This window comes from Schistocerca serialis, chromosome 4 (genome assembly GCF_023864345.2).
Source record: "Schistocerca serialis cubense isolate TAMUIC-IGC-003099 chromosome 4, iqSchSeri2.2, whole genome shotgun sequence".
Classification (NCBI taxonomy): Eukaryota; Metazoa; Arthropoda; class Insecta; order Orthoptera; family Acrididae; genus Schistocerca; species Schistocerca serialis.
In genome coordinates, this window is record NC_064641.1 from 449,654,193 (window position 1) to 449,677,347 (window position 23,155).

The 23,155-nt window shown below is 42.1% G+C and overlaps 1 protein-coding gene across 1 annotated transcript in view; it reads right to left on the reverse strand.

The window, feature by feature from the left end:
- LOC126475086 (low-density lipoprotein receptor-related protein 4) overlaps window positions 1-23,155 on the reverse strand; it is a 633,185-nt gene that overhangs the window by 602,727 nt on the left and 7,303 nt on the right. The window contains exon 2 of the mRNA XM_050102652.1: window positions 14,636-14,830. Within this exon, the coding sequence (XP_049958609.1) occupies window positions 14,636-14,830 (195 nt within the window). The remainder of the gene's footprint in view (window positions 1-14,635; window positions 14,831-23,155) is intronic.

Below are 23,155 nucleotides of genomic sequence, written 5' to 3' on the forward strand. Positions count from 1 at the left end.
CGCTGCAATAGCGTCTTCCTCAGGCTCCAGTACATCGAACATCCGGAGTATTCCAGTCGTACGTGCATATAACACAGGAACAACTGTGGTAAGTGGATTCCGGACAAGTCTGTCCAAGTGTGTGCTCACTGCACAGGTAACAGCAACTGTGATACATGTGGAAAGAGCACGCACTGTCCGAAAGACTTGTACGGAATCCAGTTACTACAGTGGTTCCTCTATTATGTACACATACGAATGGAATACTCCGGACATTCGATGTATTGGCCTGAAAAACACGCTATTTAGACGTTGAAACTAGTAGCCTAAATAAAGTTTCCAAAAATAACGGCTGATGGTACATATTTCTACTAGAGCGTATTTTTGTTTGTTTATAGGTATACGTCTGCAGTCGTGCTACACATTAGAATCCCCGAGCCAGGATTCCGTAGCCCGCCGCTACAGGACATAAAAAGAATGGTGTGGAGTATCGTGCGGTGATTCGATTTCTGCATTTCGACGGGAGCAACGCTGCAGCAGCCCTTGCTAATATGGAGGAAATGTGCGGCAACATCGCGTCGCCATATAACACGTGATTAGGTGGTGTCTACGCATACAGTGTTGTCAAACAAATCAAAATGACGAAGAACGAAGTGGCAAACCATCTCTATTTGAATAACCGGGAATTGCAAGAGGATGGGAGGCCCTGGTGCTCTTAAGACTGGCATATGACAGCCGAGGTGACAATGGAAAATAATCATTCACTGGTTAGCATCAGATCAGCCGTAGAGCACTTTTCATCACTTAGCACATTTTTAACACGGCTAATTTGGCCGCCCGCTGTGTTTCGCGACTGCTCACGCCATTTGAAAAAAACAGCCGAGCCGAAGCAGCAGCGGAAATGTTGCAGCTGTGTCAGGCCAGTCCAGATGACTTCTTTAGCATCTGAATCAGCATGCCGTAGTGCTGGGGGTATCGCTATGACCCCATGACAAAGGAGCAAAGAAAGAGGTTGAAATATGTCGAATTGCCACTGCTGAAAAAGGCGAAGACCCAACCGTCATTAGGCAAGATATGTTTCTGTCAAATGGCTCTGAGCACTATGGGACTTAACTTCTGAGGTCATCAGTCCCCTAGAACTACTTAAACCTAACTAACCTAAGGACATCACACACATCCATGCCCGAGGCAGGATTCGAACCTGCGACCGTAGCGGTCGCGCGGTTCCAGACTGTAGCGCCTAGAACCGCTCGGCCACTCCGGCCGGCTGTTTCTTTCAGTTTAGGTCTAGGTTACTATGCGGACAGTGTAAAACTTCAATTTTAAATTTTAGGAACTGTCGAAATCATTCGTAAATATGTGATGACAGTGGAGTTTTGTTTCTGAAAAGAAGGTCAGTTTGTTACTGCACAAGCAGCAAGTTATTAAGCGATATTTTTAATTAGGGAGCAAACTGTCAATGTGTGTCTTCTCTTGCTAACACCAACGAAGCTACTACTATATCGATGTTGTGTTTCGAACGATAACCTCAGAACCACGCTTTTCAACAGAAGAGACTGGAAGGTGGCACAGCTGGGGCTTCTCCTTAAGCCACTGGCCTTAATGAGGAGAGGCCGCTCTCAGAACACCGTGCCGACAGGCCGCCGGCCTTTGACCTCCCACAAACAATCAGCCTGGAGACATCAGCTTCGTAGATTTTGACATTGCCAAGAAGGCATTTAATTTAGCATTAACCCCAGCAATATCTGCCGAAAGGGTGGTTGTGAAGGGGTATTTGATGCTCACTTTTCTTAAGTATTGCAATCCAACCGTGTACCGTATATTTTAAAATTTGGAAAAAATTATTTATTGTTTTTAATGAATTCTTCTACCAGATTTTATAATGGTTTTAAAATTTTTCAGATAAACTTAATCCAAAAATTAAAGTAGGTAGTGGTAGATGTGGCTTTCCAGAATTGATGTCATATTAAATATTTTCAGTTTCTGGACCCTACCTACACATAAGTACCTCTTTAAAAATTATGTTATCGCTGAAAGTCAACAACAACTGACGAAATATACATTTCTTTATTTTTTTTAATGGTGTCATAAAGTACGCCGCCGCCCCACACCCCGTTGGTAGTACACATGATTGAAAATGCGTTTGTACTGCTAAGATAGTGCTTAAAGAGTCCGCCTGCTTAGCTGGATGGTAACGTGCTCGCGTCCCATGCAAGTGCGTCCGAGTTCGATCCCCGATGTGGTACACAAATCAGAAGTTGAAATGAATCGACATTTTGCGGAAAATTTCGTCAATGCTATCTCTATATAGTACCCACATCAAAAAAAAAGTTTTGCATCATCATGGTTCCCAGAAATCCTGAGACTGACTTTGACTGTGGATATTGTATCACAGACACAGTCCCTTTGACTGTACAGAGATGTCACTAAACCCGCTCAAAGATGTAAACAACCATGATTGAGCAGCGCCTATTAGACGGAAGGGGTTCGACAGCCGATCAGATCCAGTGATTCAAAAATGGTTCAAATGGCTCTGAGCACTATGGGACTTGACACATATGGTCATCAGTCCCCTTGAACTTAGAACTACTTCAACCTAACTAACCTAAGGCCAGCACACAACACCCAGTCATCACGAGGCACAGAAAATCCCTGACCCCGTGAACCCGAGCGCGGGAAGCGAGAACGCTACCGCACGAGCTGCGGACTCCAGTCATTCCACCAGGAAGGAGGTACACGGCTCGTGTCGTCTGGTTTGTAGTTTAACGACGACTAGACAGTCAAAACGGCGGTTCTATCGCGTCCGCATTGTTACTTTGAGGAAGGGATCTCAGCAAGGGAAGTGTCCAGGCGTCTCTGAATGAACCAAAGTGATGTTGTTCGGACATGGAAGGGATACAGAGAGACAGGAACTGTCGATGACATGCCTCGCTCAGGCCGCCCAAGGGCTACTACTGCAGTGGATGACAGCTACCTATGGATGGTGGCTTGGGAGAACTCTGACAGTAACGCCACCATGCTGAATAATGCTTTTCGTGCAGCCACAGGACGTTGTCTTACGACTCAAACTGTGCGAAGTAGGCTGCATGATGAGCAACTTCACTCCCGATGTCCATGGCGAAGTCCATCTTTGCAACCAGGACATCATGCAGCGCGGTACAGATGGGCCCAACAACATGCCGAATGGACCGCTCAGGATTGGCATCACGTTCTCTTCACCGATGAGTGTCACATATGCCTTCAACCAGGCAATTGTCGGAGACGTGTTTGGAGGCAACCTGGTCAGGCTTAATGCCTTAGACACACTGTCCAGCGAGTGCATCAAGGTGGAGGTTCCCAGCTGTTGTGGGGTGGTAATGGAATGCGCCGTAACGGCTGTACGATACGTGAATGCCATCCTCCCACCGATAGTGCAACCATATCGGCAGCATATTGGCGAGGCATTCGTCTTCATTGACGACAATTCGCGCCCCCATCGTGAATGACCTCTTTCAGGATAACAACATCGCTCGACTAGAGTGGCCAGTATATTCTCCAGACGTGAACCCTATCGAACATGCCTGGGATAGATTAAAAAACGTTTATGGTCAACGTAACCCGCCAACCACTCTGAGGAATCTTCGTCGAATCGCCGTTGAGGTGTGGGACAATCTGGACCAAAAGTGCCTTGATGAACTTGTGGATAGTATGCCACGACGAATACAGGCATGCATCAACGCAAGAGAACGTGCTATTGGGTATTTGGGGTACCGATGTGTACAGCAATCTGGAAGACCACCTCTGAAAGTCTCACTGTATGGTGGTTCAACATACAATGTGTGGTTTCCATGAGCAATGAAAAGGACGGAGATGGTGTTTATGTTGATCACTATTCCAATTTTCTGTACGGGTTCCGGAACTCTCGGAACCGAGGTGATACAAAACTTTTTTGATGTGTATATTTGCGTTAAAATATTTGGTTTATGTTACATCTACGTAGATCATCATACGTTTTTGTAAAAACTCGCACAAAAGTACATCAAAATACCTTTCATCAAAAACTGAATAAATATTTTATTGCTGTCACTTGCAAATACAGTACATCACTTTAATATAACATGATCTTTGACTAGGGTAGTCAATGATTATCACTTACATAGGTTACTCACTTCTCACTCTCAATTATACTTTGCAGAAAAGTCTATGTCAGGAAACAGCTCACAGATTAACGGCGGGATGTCAGTGTCCAACATGTACAGTACGGTAACGTGATCGCTTGCCGAGACATTGTCCCCATTGTACACTGACATTCGGCTTTTCACCTGTGAACTATTCCGTTACAAAAATACGTCAATAAAAGCTGAAGAATCACAGAACGTATGTCATTCAGGAGTTTGGTATTTTCAAACAGAATTTTATAAAAATCAACACATGATGTCTCCTGAACAGAAATTTTAACTACAAGTATTACCTTCACAGTTGCCACACCAAACCCCATCTTTTCCTCGGTCTATAAAGCATTTGTGATAGAGAACGCTCTTTCAGCATCAGCATTAGTTCCAGGTACAACCAATACAAATGTAGCAATGAGCTGCAGATTTTGCAGCAGGTATCTTGAGATGCAAGGAAGTTGACAATGATAGACCATTTTCCACCAACACACTTAACAGTTCTTAATTCATCGTTTTCGATTTCACATACATTTTAACAAGGCTCACCTCCACAAAAAATTCATCGTCACATGTTTGTTTCGGAATATTTTCATCAAAATCTGCTAAAGTTTTTATACACTGATGAACCGATTTCCAAAAAAGAGAATGTTTGAGCTGAACCCAGTTTATTTAAATGGTTTAATCACGTGATATGGGTAAGCCCATTTTTGAATACATGCAATTAATGTCTCATAAAACAAACTTGAAATGTCCAAGCAATCTGAATTTTACAGAGAGCCATCTTCTTGCACTGAACTTATCAAAGAATGAATTTCCATGGTTTGACAGTTTCTCCGTTTCTTCGACTGCATTTTCCTTATGAATATTCATCTGCTGACATACCTGCTGCCTCATTAGATTTTACTGTCGATGTAAGCATTTTCAGTCGGCTCTGAATAAAACAGAGCCAAAAAAGTAACTGGGGATCCCTAAAGATTTATTTTAAGATAGTAGGACATTTCTCTTGAAACAACAAACAATCGTATCAATAATTCTACGAACAGCCACGTCCAAGGAAAGCCATCTGCTTTTAACACTGCCAAACAGCTGTTCTCATCCCATTTCAGAAAACTCGCAAAACCCTTTTAGTTCTTCAACACGAAAGGAGTAGATGCAACAATTTTATTCCTCACATGGCATTTTTTTTAAGAACTTCCAGATGTTGTTGTTGTTGTGGTCTTCAGTCCTGAGACTGGTTTGCTGCAGCTCTCCATGCTACTCTATCCTGTGCAAGCTTTTTCATCTCCCAGTACCTGCTGCAACCTACATCCTTCTGAATCTGCTTAGTGTATTCATGTCTTGGTCTCCCTCTACGATTTTTACCCTCCACGCTGCCCTCCAATACTAAATTGGTGATCCCTTGATGCCTCAGAACATGTCCTACCAACCGATCCCTTCTTCTGGTCAAGTTGTGCCACAAACTTCTCTTCTCCCCAATCCTGTTCAATACTTCCTCATTAGTTATGTGATCTACCCATCTAATCTTCAGCATTCTTCTGTAGCACCACATTTCAAAAGCTTCTATTCTCTTCTTGTCCAAACTATTTACCGTCCATGTTTCACTTCCATACATGGCTACACTCCATACAAATACTTTCAGAAATGACTTCCTGACACTTAAATCTATACTCGATGTTAAGAAATTTCTCTTCTTCAGAAACGCTTTCCTTGCCATTGCCAGCCTACATTTTATATCCTCTCTACATCGACCATCGTCAGTTATTTTGCTCCCCAAATAGGAAAACTCCTTTACTACTTTAAGTGCCTCATTTCCTAATCTAATTCCCTCAGCATCACCCGACTTAATTAGACTACATTCCATTATCCTTGTTTTGCTTTTGTTGATGTTCATCTTATATCCTCCTTTCAAGACACTGTCCATTCCATTCAACTGCTCTTCCAAGTCCTTTGCTGTCTCTGACAGAATTACAATGTCATCGGCGAACCTCAAAGTTTTTATTTCTTCTCCATGAATTTTAATACCTACTCCGAATTTTTCTTTTGTTTCCTTTACTGCTTGCTCAATATACAGATTGAACAACATCGGGGAGAGGCTACAACCCTGTCTTATTCCCTTCCCAACCACTGCTTCCCTTTCATGTCCCTCGACTCTTATAACTGCAATCTGGTTTCTGTACAAATTGTAAATAGCCTTTCGCTCCCTGTATTTTACCCCTGCCACCTTTAGAATTTGAAAGAGAGTATTCCAGTCAACATTGTCAAAAGCTTTCTCTAAGTCTACAAATGCTAGAAACGTAGGTTTGCCTTTCCTTAATCTTTCTTCTAAGATAAGTCGTAAGGTCAGTATTGCCTCACGTGTTCCAGTGTTTCTACGGAATCCAAACTGATCTTCCCCTAGGTTGGCTTCTACTAGTTTTTCCATTCGTCTGTAAAGAATTCGTGTTAGTATTTTGCAGCTGTGACTTATTAAGCTGGTAGTTCGGTAATTTACACATCTGTCAACACCTGCTTTCTTTGGGATTGGAATTATTATATTCTTCTTGAAGTCTGAGGGTATTTCGCCTGTTTCATACATCTTGCTCACCAGATGGTAGAGTTTTGTCAGGACTGGCTCTCCCACGGCCGTCAGTAGTTCCAATGGAATATTGTCTACTCCGGGGGCCTTGTTTCGACTCAGGTCTTTCAGTGCTCTGTCAAACTCTTCACGCAGTATCATATCTCCCATTTCATCTTCATCTACATCCTCTTCCATTTCCATAATATTGTCCTCAAGTACATCGCCCTTGTATAGACCCTCTATATACTCCTTCCACCTTTCTGCTTTCCCTTCTTTGCTTAGAACTGGGTTTCCATCTGAGCTCTTGATATTCATACAAGTCGTTCTCTTATCTCCAAAGGTCTCTTTAATTTTCCTGTAGGCGGTATCTATCTTACCCCTAGTGAGATAGGCCTCTACATCCTTACATTTGTTCTCTAGCCATCCCTGATTAGCCATTTTGCACTTCCTGTCGATCTCATTTTTGAGACGTTTGTATTCCTTTTTGCCTGTTTCCCTTACTGCATTTTTATATTTCCTCCTTTCATCAATTAAATTCAATATTTCTTCTGTTACCCAAGGATTTCTACTAGCCCTCGTCTTTTTACCTACTTGATCCTCTGCTGCTTCACTACTTCATCCCTCAAAGCTACCCATTCTTCTTCTACTGTATTTATTTCCCCCATTCCTGTCAATTGCTCCCTTATGCTCTCCCTGAATCTCTGTACAACCTCCGGTTCTTTTAGTTTATCCAGGTCCCATCTCCTTAAATTCCCACCTTTTTGCAGCTTCTTCAGTTTTAATCTACAGGTCATAACCAATAGATTGTGGTCAGAGTCCACATCTGCCCCTGGAAATGTCTTACAATTTAAAACCTGGTTCCTAAATCTCTGTCTTACCATTATATAATCTATCCGATACCTTTTAGTATCTCCAGGGTTCTTCCATGTATACAACCTTCTTTCATGATTCTTAAACCAAGTGTTAGTTATGATTATGTTGTGCTCTGTGCAAAATTCTACCAGGCGGCTTCGTCTTTCATTTCTGTCCCCCAATCCATATTCACCTACTATGTTTCCTTCTCTCCCTTTTCCTACACTCGAATTCCAGTCACCCATGACTATTAAATTTTCGTCTCCCTTCACAATCTGAATAATTTCTTTTATTTCATCATACATTTCTTCAATTTCTTCGTCATCTGCAGAGCTAGTTGGCATATAAACTTGTACTACTGTAGTAGGTGTGGGCTTCGTATCTATCTTGGCCACAATAATGCGTTCACTATGCTGTTTGTAGTAGCTTACCCGCATTCCTATTTTCCTATTCATTATTAAACCTACTCCTGCATTACCCCTATTTGATTTTGTGTTTATAACCCTGTAGTCACCTGACCAGAAGTCTTGTTCCTCCTGCCACCGAACTTCACTAATTCCCACTATATCTAACTTTAACCTATCCATTTCCCTTTTTAAATTTTCTAACCTACCTGCCCGATTAAGGGATCTGACATTCCACGCTCCGATCCGTAGAACGCCGGTTTTCTTTCTCCTGATAACGACAGATAAGATTTGTTATAACAGCAGCCGTTTCACATATTATGTGCTGGGAGTCAATCACCTTTACTTGAATGCTACTTGGCACAATATATCTAACAATCACTGTTATCAATTATACACTTTTGTGATTAGAAGCTTCCATCAAAACGGAAATGTACTTAGCATCTTTCAGTTCCTCACAAATATAATGCAAAGTGTATGGAGCCAATGCAACAGCTTTTATAGATTCACACTTTGTTCTGGAACAGGTAAATTTCTTCTGAAACGGTTTCCTGATGACTACAGCAGTGCTGTCCAAATACCTGAAGGAATGGTAATGTTTCATTGTGTGAATAGCTAGCAAACTTTCCTGCAAACTTTCCCCATCAGCAAGACGATTTTATTCATCATTTCTAATGGCACAATTTTCATTTTTTGTAAGAAAAGATATCATACTTTACGACGAAGTTTTATTTGAAACAACTAGCTAGTGTTTTATCACATTAATGGGTGCCACAACATCAGATCGACATCCATGATCGATTGAAAAAGTACTTTTACACAACGTGCAAAATAATTTCTCTCTTTGCTATTCTAATTTCAGGAATGGAAACTCAGTTTTAATTTCGTCAGTAAGTATATACTTTCTTTTGACATGTCTGTTAAATGCTTTCAACGTACCGCATCTAGTGACGTAACCTGTGGCTACAACGATCTAAGTCACACTATTAAACGTGGCAATCTGAAGCAATAGGCTATCCAGAAAGAAAGTGGAAGTGAGCTTTGCCCGACTATTTCTTTCGCAGCTTAGTAATACCAACTCATATTCTTTAACGTGACGCATACTACCATGTGTGTGTGTGTAAAGTACAATCTAACTTCTGCACCATTTCAGTGCAGTAATGTGTTCATTGTAAATAAGTATTCTTGTAGTTCTATTACATGTTTATTATCTTCTAATAAAAAAAATTTAATTTTAAATTCAGTGCATTAATGCGATCTTAATTTCCAATTTCGTAAAAAGTATTGTTTGCGTAACTATATTTGTTAATTTCATGATTTAAACAAATAATATGGCTTAACCCTTGTAGTAGAAGAAAGTGCCAAAAAGACGCAGTTTTTCGATGTATGCAGTTAATTGAATGATTGAAGTTTTAATTGTAATTTCTGTAAATTAAACATCGAACAATGTGTAGTTCCAGAGCCTATTATTGTAAGGATATATAAATGCCCGAATTTTGGTCCCGAGACAGTCCGTCCACGGCCGAGTTTCAGATGCGGAACCCGTACTGGTTAGATGAACAACAGTGCATCAACTTAACTGTGAAATATGTGTTAAAGGAATGAGAGTGTCTGTTCAGTTTATTTGAAATACTGTGAAACGTGTGGTTAGGTTTTCACTGCTCGTAGATGTTCAACAGTAAACTATTATAGCAGTATGTGGATGTGTGTCTGCAACTTATTAATGAGGTTTATCGAAAGTTAAACAGTAGTTAACATGCCATATTGAATGTGTATATTGGAGGGGGGGGGGGGGGGGAGGGGGGTTGTGAACAGTGAAAGTAAAGAACTGTGAAACGCAAATGTGCACCTGTCGGCTACATCATTTAAAGTACAGTGTTGAACTTCCACCCCCATTTTTCAGCCAGAATAGCAATGCAGTACGTCGACACCGAGGACAACCAATGAGGAAACAAAGCAGGCGAACGTCACACCTGGACGATTTACTTTGATGCTTAGTCGATGATTGTGAAAAGTATGGTACATGAAATTATGATTCTCTACTGTAGTAACAGACTTTTTCCCACCTGAACGAGGAAGATCCGCTACCGACCACTCTCTTCAAATCTTAAATTTAACTACTGAGTGCCTCGTCGAGATGGAGGGGTTGGATATTTGGAAAGCAGTCTACAAACAAATCACAATGAGCACTGTAATTATGGTCATGTTTCCACCACGTTTGCAAAACAAATAAACACTGTTTTGCAGTTAACTATCCATTTATTGTTTCTCAGATAACATCAAACAACATGAACTCAAACTGTTTGTGACAACTGACTTATGGCCAACCGTGTCTTAACATCCTGCTGCTCCCTCCGCTGCTAAATTAGCAGCTTACGAGTAAAAGGTGTAAATATCACGAGCTGGCAGTCAAAAACGCTTTGTTGCTGTAACTTCCTTTCGGCCAGTGCACTTGGTTGGACGTTTTCCAGCTGAGCAGATTCCATCCCTGAAATTCTAATATGGTGGGTCTAGTGTTGTCGTTGTTCCTAACTGGACCGAATCGTTGTCAAGCTACAATATAAGATGGAACGAAATCTGAGGAATAAAGTGAATGTTGCAATCTTTTTTTGTTTTGGCTGATCATGAGGGGACTAGGAACAAAAAACAGGGTTATTCAAAATTATCTAGACACACTCAAGTGATTGAAGTGATCGTACAATACGTCTTTATTGAGATAACGTATTATATGATTATATATATGGAAACAGCAACTTAAGAAGCTTTTTTTTGCTATTGTGATCTCCAACAACATGGCTGCCAGACCAACTGAGAGGGAGTTTTGTGTAGTTCATGGCGGCTCGACTACATTTCCACAATGATGTTTGTGAGTTCTTCTATACTGAGCTACTACAAAGATGGCTCGCTCGTATGTCAGCTAGCAGTCTGCAGTTGCAGACATGGTTCTCAACGTCTGCAGACCTGACACCATGTGATTTTTACCTATGAGGTTATATCAAAGACAGTGTTTCACACCTCCCTTTCCCATAACATTGCTGACTTACGAGGAGGTATCAGGGCAGCTATAACTGACATCGATATGGACACTTTAGAGCGAATAAAGACTCGACTTTTGCCTTGTGACTAATGGTTCACACATTGAACCTTTGTGAACATGGCAAAAAAAATCTTGAGTTACTTTTTCCATATACATAACCTATAGCACCTGATATCAGTATAAACATGTGTTACAGTCAGTTGAATGTATCTAGATCATTCTGAATAACCATGTAAAAGAGACATTATGTATTGGACATCATGTATAGCGACTTAGGGTCGGGATGAATTGGAAAGACAGTGGGATTCTAAAGTTTGCGAGATTTGTAGGATTTATGATCTTCGAATTGGAGAAGAGGGTATTTAATGAGATGGAAGAGTTGCATGTGAGAGAAGTAAGATGGATACGGCATTTGAGACAGAGTATTTTTTTAAATCTGTAATTGTCTATCCATGAAGACAGAGTGGACCTTCCCACTTATGATCCACTGCAGACTCAGCATCTCTTCGGTCAGTTAAGAGGCCAGCTGGTAGGGTGATAGAGAGTCTCAGTTCGCAATATTTTGGGAGGGGATTTACAGATTCGGTATTTGCCTCCGCAACGGAGAAGAACCACCCGAAAATCTTGGTCACAACACGGAATTGGGAACTATTTGTAATTTAATTCTGAGACAATAGGTTCAAGGCAAGTACATAAAGGCCTGTGAAGTCGATGACTTACTTGATATATGCAGTGTACCTCGGTCGCTGCCGGTCGCAGGCGATAGGAACGATAACGACTATTGAACTTATTACCAGTAACAATTAGCACTTCATGTCGTTAAGTTTTACCTCTGGCAAAGCAGCTTCGTTATGAGTACTGTATTCAATGTTACTTATTCATCAGGAAGATGAAGATGACATTTGGATTAGGTGAGTGGACAATACTGAAAGGACAAATTTTCATCGATACTACCACCAAATCAGCAGCAGGGGATGAGGTACTTTCTCGTTTCCCTAAAGTTTTTTATACTTTGTCTCGATAAAATCATAAACCATATTAGACCGTGCAGCAATTGTCAGCTGACTTAAAGCACATGCTGCAAGGGACAATGTGAAGCTCTAGTAGCGTTTTCAACTTAAGCGTATGGTAGAATCCATCTGTAGGCTTCCACGATAAATCAGTTAATTATTCTACTAATGGTGGCAACTATGAGCGTATGTTCAGCTTCAATAATTGCATGAAATACAGTCTTCAGTTTAATGTGACTGTGAGAGTCCTTTGAAAGAGTAACTGCTGGCATTAACAGAAACAGGTATGGTCTGGATAAAAGAGCATCGGTTCGAAACAACGTACAGGACAGGATAGCAACATTAAGACAGCAGGTCGATACCAAAGCTGAAAAATTGAAGAGCGGTGTCAATATGCAATCTATTGTTTGTGCTGTTCTCGGTGTCCAGCCGGGTGCAGTCGTCATCGTAACATGATGTTTAGACAGCGTACGTTGCCGTCATTTTACGGTGATACCACTAGGGTGAGCGTTTTCGCTACATCCCGCATCCTTTACAGCGTGATCATTCTCCACCCCTTCCCCCAATACCTGGTCGCAGGACGCGTCGGGTGGAGTGGGGGGGGGGGGGGGGGACGGCGTCGCTGAGGCCTGGGCGAGTACCTCGGTCCATCACAGCTTCTGTAGCCCTCTTGGGGGGGGCGGAAGTGGCTCCCGGCCGACGCTGCTATTTTACTTGCCTGAGTGCTGGGTCCTAAGGTTTGCTTAGGGTATAGCCGCTGTCTTGTCGATCAGCCCGTCAGCTACTCGAATTTTAATAGCGTCCTTCACAGCACCGTCCCAAAACGATGAGCTCCGTCTTAACACTTCCGGATGGGGTAGGGCGAGATCAGAATAGAAAGGCGGCAGAGAGTAGTGAAGTCTCTCATTCTACAGGCAAGGTACGCTCTCTGAATATCGTGTTACGAAGACGACTTCACCCAGCTGGACACCCGCAAATAGTACAAACAGTAGATTCGGCGGAAAAGTTTAAGATCACACAATATGCAATCTATTTTTTGGGCTGGTCATGTAAAAGCTATACAGACAAGAATCCTGGTAAAAAGGGCTTATATTCTCAATGATTTTCAATTCAGTTGTTATAATGGATTATAACGGTAAGAAGGCATAGAAATTCGATAAACGTGGGAGGACAGGGAGAAGGAATTGCGGCAGGGTTTTGATATGCACGGAGATCTTCGTGCGTTTTGCAACGTGTTCTGCTGCTTCTTCCGCGACCTCAGTGCCGCACTGACCCCATGTCGGAAGCAGCTCATCCGTCATGCAAGCCGCCACGCGGAATGTCTCCGCTCTGACACAGTCCATCTACAAGTGGAGTGTTGCATCAACCCGAAAACTGTTGGCCATTCTTTGGCGGTTGGTTTCAGACAGGTTAGAAGCAAGGCCGAAGAAAAATCGAGATACGTTCATAGGATTTGTCAACCTGGAAAAAGCGTTGGACTAGATGTTTGACATTCTGAGAAAAGTAGGATTAAGCCATATGGAAAGATGGGTGATGTACAATTTGTACAAGAACCAAGGGGGAACAATAAGAGTTGGAGACAAAGATTAAAAAGTGTGTAAGACAGGGAATGGTGAGTGTCTTGAAAGGAAGATGTAAGATGAACATCAACAAAAGCAAAAAAATGGTTCAAACGGCTCTGAGCACTATGGGACTTAACATCTCAGGTCATCAGTCCCCTAGAACTTAGAACTACTTAAACCTAACTAACCTAAGGAAATCACACGCATCCATGCCCGAGGCGGGATTCGAACCTGCGACCGTAGCGGTCACGCGGTTCCAGACTGAAGCGCCTAGAACCGCTCGGCCACCAGCGGCCGGCAACAAAAGCAGAACGAGGATAATTGAATGTAGTCGAATTAAGTCGGTTGATGCTGAGGAAATTAGATTAGGAGATGAGACGCTTAAAGTAGTAAAGGAGTTTTGCTATTTGGGGAGCAAAATAACTGATGATGGTCGAAGTAGAGAGGATATAAAATGTAGACTGGCAATGGCAAGGAAAGCGTTTCTGAAGAAGAGGAATTTGTTAACATCGAGTATAGATTTAAGTGTCAGGAAGTCGTTTCTGAAAGTATTTGTATGGAGTGTAGCCATGTATGGAAGTGAAACGTGGACGATAAATAGTTTGGACAAGAAGAGAATAGAAGCTTTCGAAATGTGGTGCTACAGAAGAATGCTGAAGATTAGATGGGTAGATCACGTAACTAATGAGGAGGTATTGAATAGAATAGGGGAGAAGAGGAGTTTGTGGCACAGCTTGACAAGAAGAAGGGACCGGTTGGTAGGACACGTTCTGAGGCATCAAGGGATCACAGATTTAGTATTGGAGGGCAGCGTGGAGGGTAAAAATCGTAGAGGGAGACCAAGAGATGAATACACTAAGTAGATTCAGAAGGATGTAGGTTGCAGTAAGTACTGCGAGATGAAGAAGCTTGCACAGGGTAGAGTAGCATGGGGAGCTGCATCAAACCAGTCTCAGGACTGAAGACCACAACAACAACAAAACAAGACAGGTATATAGTTTTTCGCGCCTGCTGTTGAATCTACGCAGTGAAGAAGCAGTGACAGAAACAAAAGAAAGAGGCAGGCACGGTGGTGCGACTGACCTCGTCGGGCGGCGGCGCGGCGCCGGGCGCGGGTGCGGGCGCGCAGTCGTCCTCGTCCTCGCTCTCGGCGCAGTCGGTGTGTCCGTCGCAGCGCCACGACGGCGGGATGCAGGCGCACGTCTTCACGCACGTGTACTGGCCCGCGCGGCACACGTCCGTGCACGGGTACACCTCCTCGTCCTCCACCTGCTCCTCCTGCGGGCAGCGGCCAACAGCGTCAGCGGTAAGCGACGGAGAAGGCGCTGTCTACTTCCTCTCGCTACCTTCCGAAATTTTGCTCCACGCGATACTTCTCTAACATTCTGCGTGGTGTCTCTTTGTTCTAAGTCGTGTCTCCCTACCACTTTCACGCAACGACGCTCTGAGCGTTTTTTTTTTTTTTTTAGGGAATTGACTGGTTTGAAACTGGGACCTGTAGCTGGTAAGGAGACGCCAGACATGACATGTAGAGTTCAGAAGAGTTCAGTGAGACTAGCGATGATTTAATCAAATATTTAATGATTTCAGCGTCAGCTCCACTGCACTCCCTGTAAAAGAATCTTCATACTAACTAAATTTAGTGGAAGGGGTTCAAGGCTTTCCTATTTTTAGTTAGCTGGTAAAATAACGCCGAAAAAGCAGTTAAGTTTACCACTGGAAATTTTATTCTACTCACAAAACATTGTTTATAAATTGCACTATTGGCAAAAGGAAATGTTTTAATACAGGATGATAAAAACCAACTGCGTTCAACAAAAATGTGAATGAATATTCCATGAATGGGTTTTCAAGTTCTACAATGGATTGAAGGATGACCTATCCCATATCACATCTATAATCTAGGTTTAAGTTAAGTTTCATAAAAGAGAAAACTATCAAAAATGGTCTACAGTGACCCTCAATTATCTTTAATTTATTTAACTTGTCGTAAATTACAGTGGCTGATGTGGTTTCTCAATAATTATATTACAGAAAAATCATCGCGTTTCAGATTTTAACTTCAATTAGCAAATGTGAATACCATGAGCTTTAATTGACGATCGACACTAGTATTACGCAAAAAGGGGATGTAACAGATGAAACTTCTGCAGTTCTGAGTGTAGCCTTATGCCCTCTTATGCGGGCGGCATCGCGTGTGTTCATTACCTTGTCGGTGTTTAGGCAGCGTCAGGGGGTGGCAGGCAGCGCAGCTCCACACACCTCGCCGTCTCGGAAGCAACTTTCTAACTTCTCTTTACTACAATTTCCCGAAGTTGCTTCAAGAAAACCTATCTGGTGGTGTTTTCACCTGACCAATCAGGGTCTCAATATTAACCTTCAGCTCCGCCTACAAAAATTCTGTCTATCCAACGAGAAACGTTATACTTTTCGTGGTGGGGCAATGTTTTTAATGTTTGCAACGTAACAGAGACACGAAAAGGTCTCACGCTAAAACTTGCAGCTGGTGTAGCCCGTTTAGTGTTATCGTAAGATCTATACTGTTCTTCTGCAGGGCTATATGTTTTAACATGGGCTGGGGGGGTGGTCCTGGCGGTCAGCCGGAGATGTGGGTGTACGTCCCTTATCGTAGGGCCTTCTAGCTTAATACGGTTCTGCTCTCGGCTTCTGTTCTCGTTTCTCCCCTCGGAACTGGGTCTGTTTCACGGTGGAAAGGTATGACATGCCTTTAGGTGTTCTTGTGTTAGTCTGTGGTATTCCGTTTGCTCATTCGTTGATCGTATTACTATGGTTAATTTAATGTCAGGATTTATTCGGAGCTATGTGACGTACTGCCGGATTTGCTATCATGTCAGGGTTTTCATGGAAGGTGTTGGATTTGCCTGACACCTTACACTTCTACCAATCGTATAAAATAGCTTCGAGATATGAGCGGCTGGAGGGAAACAGAGGTAGGCGCCTCTACCGTCTATTTTATGTTACAGAGGAATCGGTGCTGCCAACAAACAGCAGAATACACAGTTCCCAGTTCACTAGGGACACCTTGTACGAAATTCCAAACTACAGTGCTATCTTGTGGTGAATTGCGTCGTTAAGGTGCTTGAAATTCCAATAACAGCTGTGCACGAGGTGCGACAATAAAGTAACGAGACAGGAGAAAAAAAATTTTTACTTACCTTTTTAGTCAAGTTCAGTGTTGTCTCCTTCAAAATAGTTCCCTTCTGATTGCACACACTTTTTCAGCGTTTCTGGAATTGATTGTAACATTTCTGGAGCTCATCTTCTGTAATATCCTCCAAGACCCTCGTCACAGTTTTTTGGACATCTTGTGTTGTTTGAAAATGGTGTCCCTTGACCGCCGTTTTGACTCTTGCAAATAGAATAAAGTCGCACAGAGCGATATCTGATGAATAATGTGGCTGTGGTAGTACTGAAATTTGTTTTGAGGTTAAAAATTGCTGTACTGACAGAGCAGTATGGGATGGCGCATTATCGTGATGCAGAATCCAATTATCAGCAATGTTGCACGGACACGAAGAACTCTTTTACGAAGTCTTTCTAAAATTTCTTTGTGGTAATATTGGTTAACTGTTCGTCCAGGATGCACTCACTCTTTATGAACAATTCCCTTGGAATCAAAGAAGTACACAAGCATTCATTTCACTTTTGACTTTGACATGCGAGCTTTTTTTGTTCACTTTTGAGCACCATTGCGAACTTTGGCGTTTTGTCTCTGGACCGTACTGAAAAAAAGTGATAACACGGCTCAACAATTCTGGATTGATTTCCGTTTGCTCTAACAGATCGGCTGCCACATTTTTCCGTGTTTCTCGCTGTTGTGGTGTGAGATTTCTGGGGACCATTTTTGCACAAATCTTTCTCATACCAAGATCTTCAGTTATTATTAGACGAACCATTTCTCGATTGATGTTCAGTTCTTCACAGATAATCTTCGATCAGATCGTACGAGTTCACGCACCCTGGCCAAGTTGACATTGGTCCGTGAGGTTGATGGTCGTCCACTGCGGTCTTCATCTTCAACATTCGTTCTGCCTTCACTAAACATCTTATGCCAACGAAAAACTTGAGCTCTTGACATAACCTCCTCTCCAAAAGCCTTCTGAAGCTTATGGTAAGTTGTCGTCGCTTTTTCGTCCAATTTAACGCAAAAAGAAATGGCATACCGTTGCGCAATATTATGCTGTTCCATTTCCATTACGAGAGACACAAACACGTGTTAACTTAATACAGCACAACTCACGACTGAGCAGTTGCATCGATGTGCTGCTTGGACTAAAAGCAGCTTATACACCAAGGTCAAAGATATTGTGCCTATGCAAGCCTGCACGGTTGCCACATCTTGCAAAGAAAATCAGTCTCTTACTTTATTGTGGCACTTCATAGACGGTCAAAGCAGGCGTCCCGGCTGCAAAATGTAACAGTATGTGTCTGATGACACACGTAAAATGGCGATGGAGCAATGAAGCAATATCAAGTTTTATTCAGTTATTGTAAAATTTTATAAACTTTCTATACAATTTTTAAAACTTTTAAAATTTATATATATATTGTTTCAATCGCACCTGAAGTTAATTTTTTTTTTTTTTTTTTTTTTTTGCGAAGTGATGACCAGTTTCGGTAGCTTAACTACCATCTTCAGACCAAATACACTCACCGTATACAAATGCCACTGCATTGTCCACAATATTCTTATTTCAAATTAGCATTAATTAGTTAAGCCACCGAAATTGGTCATCACTTCATAAAAAAGTATTTGATGCTAAATGCGTTTTAGACAATATACAGAAAAATTCCGAAAGTTTTAAAAAGTTTTATAGCGAGTCTTTAATTTTTTTATAATTTTAGAATAGTTGATTATCTGATTACGATCCCTTTTACCTATTATGACATGGTCAGATATATTCATCATTTTTTGTGTGAAGTTAGGCACATCAGCCAGTGAATTCGTCGAATTCGAGCCGAATACCGAAAGGCAAGGTTGTGGTCGTTCGCTCCGCAGAACAACGCCTCAGCCCACAAAGCGAAGGTCGTGCGCGAATGTTCGGCCAGCAAACGGATCACAGTCCTGGTTCACCGCCCCAGGCGACTTCTGATTGTTATCCAAATTGAATTTGGCAGTAAAAGGACACCGTTACTACGCAGTTAAGGACATTCAATAGAACTGTACACCAGTACCACAAGCAAATCCAAAAAAGGACTATTGTGACTGTCACAAAACATTTTTAAAATGATTTCAGCTGTGTACTCACACAGCGGCACACTATTTTGTGAACATTATTCTTGACTTTTATTTTTCACAGACACAGTCCTAATGGAACTGGGATACACTCAAAAGGGAAAAGTTGTAATTTCACTCAACACACGTCAGGGCGATACTTCATGGTAAAGGCCAGTGGCTGTCTCCCATGGGAACATAATGGCAAGCGACACGTAAAATGGCTGGTTCTAAGAGGGCCTTCTGCACGTATTCAGAGATTACAGACACTTTTGACGACTTGCAAGAAAACTCAGATGATCTCAGTGATACTCGTATGTCTGACCAGGATCCTGAGCACATTCCCTATGACTCAGATGACTCAGAGCTACATAAATTTGTAAATCCGTTGTATCTAGTATGTTTCACGAACGTAATGGTAAGTGTATGTCCACATCATTACGTTTCTGAAATGCGTGAAATACGGGGTTATCACTGAATAGCTACTGTTGAAGGCTTGATGGTGTGTATATGCATGATTCTTCATTTATATTCTTGCAACGAGTTTAAGCTGGTACGGGTACATTGCCGCTCTTATGTCGAAAGCATTAATAATACACTCAAACACAGTTTCTAAAAAAATAAAATTGAAAGCCTCTAAAAGTTTTTACAGTTATTAAAACATGCTTTAATAAGCTGAAGATTTTAAATGACTTTTTTCTTAAAAAAAAAAAATACATCAAGCCCTCGATTACTCGCATGTGGATTGCCCGGTTTGCGGATTCTCCGAGCACAGTTCACCGATTTCAGCAAAGATAAAGAAACAAAGCCTGAAGTATTTTGTTATAACGAACATTTTTGTTACGAATTTTTGGTTCTATCGACGTGCATGACGAAAACATCCGCAAGTGGTTAAATAGCGATGCCTATGAAGAGGGTTTTGAGCAGTTAAGTGACGCGGATATCCACACATATTTCAAATATATATATATATATATATATATATATATATATATATATGTGTGTGTGTGTGTGTGTGTGCGTGTGTGTGTGTGTGTGTGTGTGTTCCACATTCGCTCCGAAACCACTGGACCGATTTCAACCACACTTGGTATGCAGATCTCTTACTGTCAGGCAACAATCGTTTTGGAGGTAAGAACCAGTCACCTATCATAGTTTAGGAGACATGATGTAATTAACAATGAGATACGTGAGAAACTGCCGCATCATATATGACGTTTAAATGTATTACTTCTGTGCTCCCTACTGTATTCGGAATAAATTTCGCAGTCAGTATCCCCATATGTCGCTAGGTGCACCTACATCTACAACTATGTCTACGTGGCTACTCTGCAATTCACACTTAAGTACTTGGCAGAAGGTTCACTGAATCACATTCAGACTATCTCTCTATCAGCGCATACTCCGCTGCAAAGTGAAAATCTCATTCTGGTATCTCTCTATCGTTCCACACGCAAACAGTCCGCGAAAAAAATCTTTCCGTGCAAGCTCTGACTTCTCTTATTTTGTTGTGATAGTCATGTCTTCCTTTGTAGGCTGGCGCCAACAAAATATTTTCAAATTCGTCTGAGAAAGTTGATGATTGAAATTTCGTGAAAAGATCTCACTGCAACGAAAAAACGCCTTGATTTTAATGATTGCTACCCCAGCGCGCGTATCATATCAGTGATGCTGTCTTCCCTGTTTCACGGTGTTACAGAACTAACTACCCTTGTTTTTTTCGATGTCCTCCGTCAGTATTATCTGATAAGGATTCCTCAGAGACCAAGAGGTAGCGTGGTGTGGGCAGTCTCTTCAGTAGATCTGTTGCATTTCCTAATGTGTTCTGCCATTAAAATGTAGTCCCTGGTTCGCCTTCCACACAACATTTTCTTCGTGATCCTTCCAAGAATTCGATTAGAGCTGTTTGCTTGTAACCAGTATCTTGCGTAGATGTCATTTTGATGGTTAACTAGGGTTCTGCGATCTGTGGGGTTTGTTCGAAACTTCGCACAGGTGCAGAAGAAACGTCAATTCTGAAACACCTAAAAAGGACATTTTCCCAGATACGAAGGTTGTCAAGAAAGCAAGTTCCGACTGGTCGCGAAATGGAAACCACACTGAAAATCAAAAATGTTTTATTTGCAACAGTTATCTATAGTTAGCTATACTTTCCAGCCAGCATGGAGAGTCGCCGCTCCGACTTAGCCATTCGTCATAGTGCTGTAGCAACTTACCAATACCCTCGTCATAGAAGGCAGCCGCCTGTGCTTTTCGACAATTCTCCACACTGGTCTGCAGCTCGTTTATGTCATCAGGGATGAAAATCAGAGGGAGCCACGTCCGGCTTGTACGGTGAATGATCAAACATTTCCCATGGAGAACGCCGCAGGAGCGTCTTCATTGTCCGCCGCAGTGTGCGATCCAGAATTGTCATGAAGAAGAAACAACATGACAGTTACGTTATGTGTGGTTGCTTGAAATCGGGCAAAATATCTCGGCAGGTACCCACCGTGGCGGGAGACACTATTTTCTAGGCATCTTAACGTGTTCACTGTGCGCTCAGGACTGCAAAGTGCAGTCGACGGGCATACTAGAGACACCGCTCAACACGTCTGTGCAAAGCTTCATCGGATTTTCACTGTGGTTTCCATTGCGCGATACATCGCAACTCACCTTCTGAACACCCCTCGTATATCAACGGCTGCAAAATAAAATAAATTTGGGCATTATTATTGAGCGACCCTCAACCGTTCATCGTCGGGAGAATATATGTGCTTTTCTATGCACAGCTTTTCAGTAACTTGTAGCGCCGTCTTTCAATGGCCACGACTAGAAAATCACTCTGTGACCATTGAAAGTCAGGGCCACAAGTTAATTCGAAAGTCGTAGATGACTTCAAAAAAATGGTTCAAATGGCTCTGAGGACTATGGGACTCAACTGCTGCGGTCATTAGTCCCCTAGAACTTAGAACTAGTTAAACCTAACTAACCTAAGGACATCACAAATATCCATGCCCGAGGCAGGATTCGAACCTGCGACCGTAGCGGTCTTGCGGTTCCAGACTGCAGCGCCTTTAACCGCACGGCCACTTCGGCCGGCGATGACTTCAAAAAGTAAGTTACACGTTATTATGGTAGGCCACGTAGCTTTTACTGACCTCTGCAACTCTACAAAAGTTTATCATGGTACCACACATAGTTCAGAAGATATTACGTCATAAACACGGGAATACGTGAAAAAATGTCACATCATACATTAAGTTTAATTCATTTATTCTTTTCTACTAAGACACACCTAAAGCTAAGTTAACTTTTGGAAATCCCTGACATCTGACAGTGGTTTTGACAGCTTTCAACTGCGAAGCGCAAACGGTTTTAGGCGAAAACAGTTGTCCTATAGAGCAATGAAGAGGCGTTGCCATAGAGACGTTTACAAAATCGCATTGCAGACACGTGAAGCACCTGCGCCCAGCGTACCGACACTGTCAGGGATTACGTTTCTTAATCGGAATGTTGTACTTATAAATCTGCAAATTATGCATATTTCCAGGTAAGACCGTTCCAAAATTTCAAATGAGTTTTCACGCACACATGAAAACGAAATTCTTTCGATATCTCGTTACAAACGCAGTTAATTTTTTGTTTTCGTTCCCAGTAGGAAATTGGCAAAGTGAAATGTCATGTTTTTCAGGTGGTAGTGAATATTTCTGTAGAGTAAGAGAGGGAATACAAATCCAGGGGTGTATAGGAACCTGTTATCACGCACTCCGATGCACTGAAATTCATTGATATGTTATTAGACTATGCAGGTCAAAGGATCAATTGAACTTTTCTGTTTCACTAGTTGCCATTGAATAGTGACGTAAGGATGTTGTATCAAATGCGAAATGTAGCTTGTTTTGTAAATACAGGAAACAGCAGTTTTCGGTAAAAATTTATTTGTTAAGATTATCCGCGTTTTTAGGTTCGTATTATGTTGGCCAATCAGGAGCTTGCTGTACGGTCAATTGACAACAGTCTTTGTAAAAACGAAGCGCTTCGCTTTATTGAAATTACAGAACATAAGCATATGGGAAAAGTTGTTGTACGAAGAGTATTTTAAAAACGATGTGGGATGGAAGATTGGGTGGAGGTCCCCGAACCAAGCTTTTGGAAAGTGGCGGAGGAAGGAGTGTGTGTGTGTGTGGGGCGGGGGGGGGGGGGGAGGTTATGGGTAGGAGAGGAGTGTTCTGTGAAAGTTGGAAGGATGGGTAGATCACGGGGGGTTTCATGGTCAGGTAGTGGGAAATGGGTAGTCGTCCGGACGGTGGAGAATACCAATTGTAAGACTGATTGGGCGTGATTGTGCAGGCGTGGGGGAGGAGAAAACTTATCGTGCAGTATCA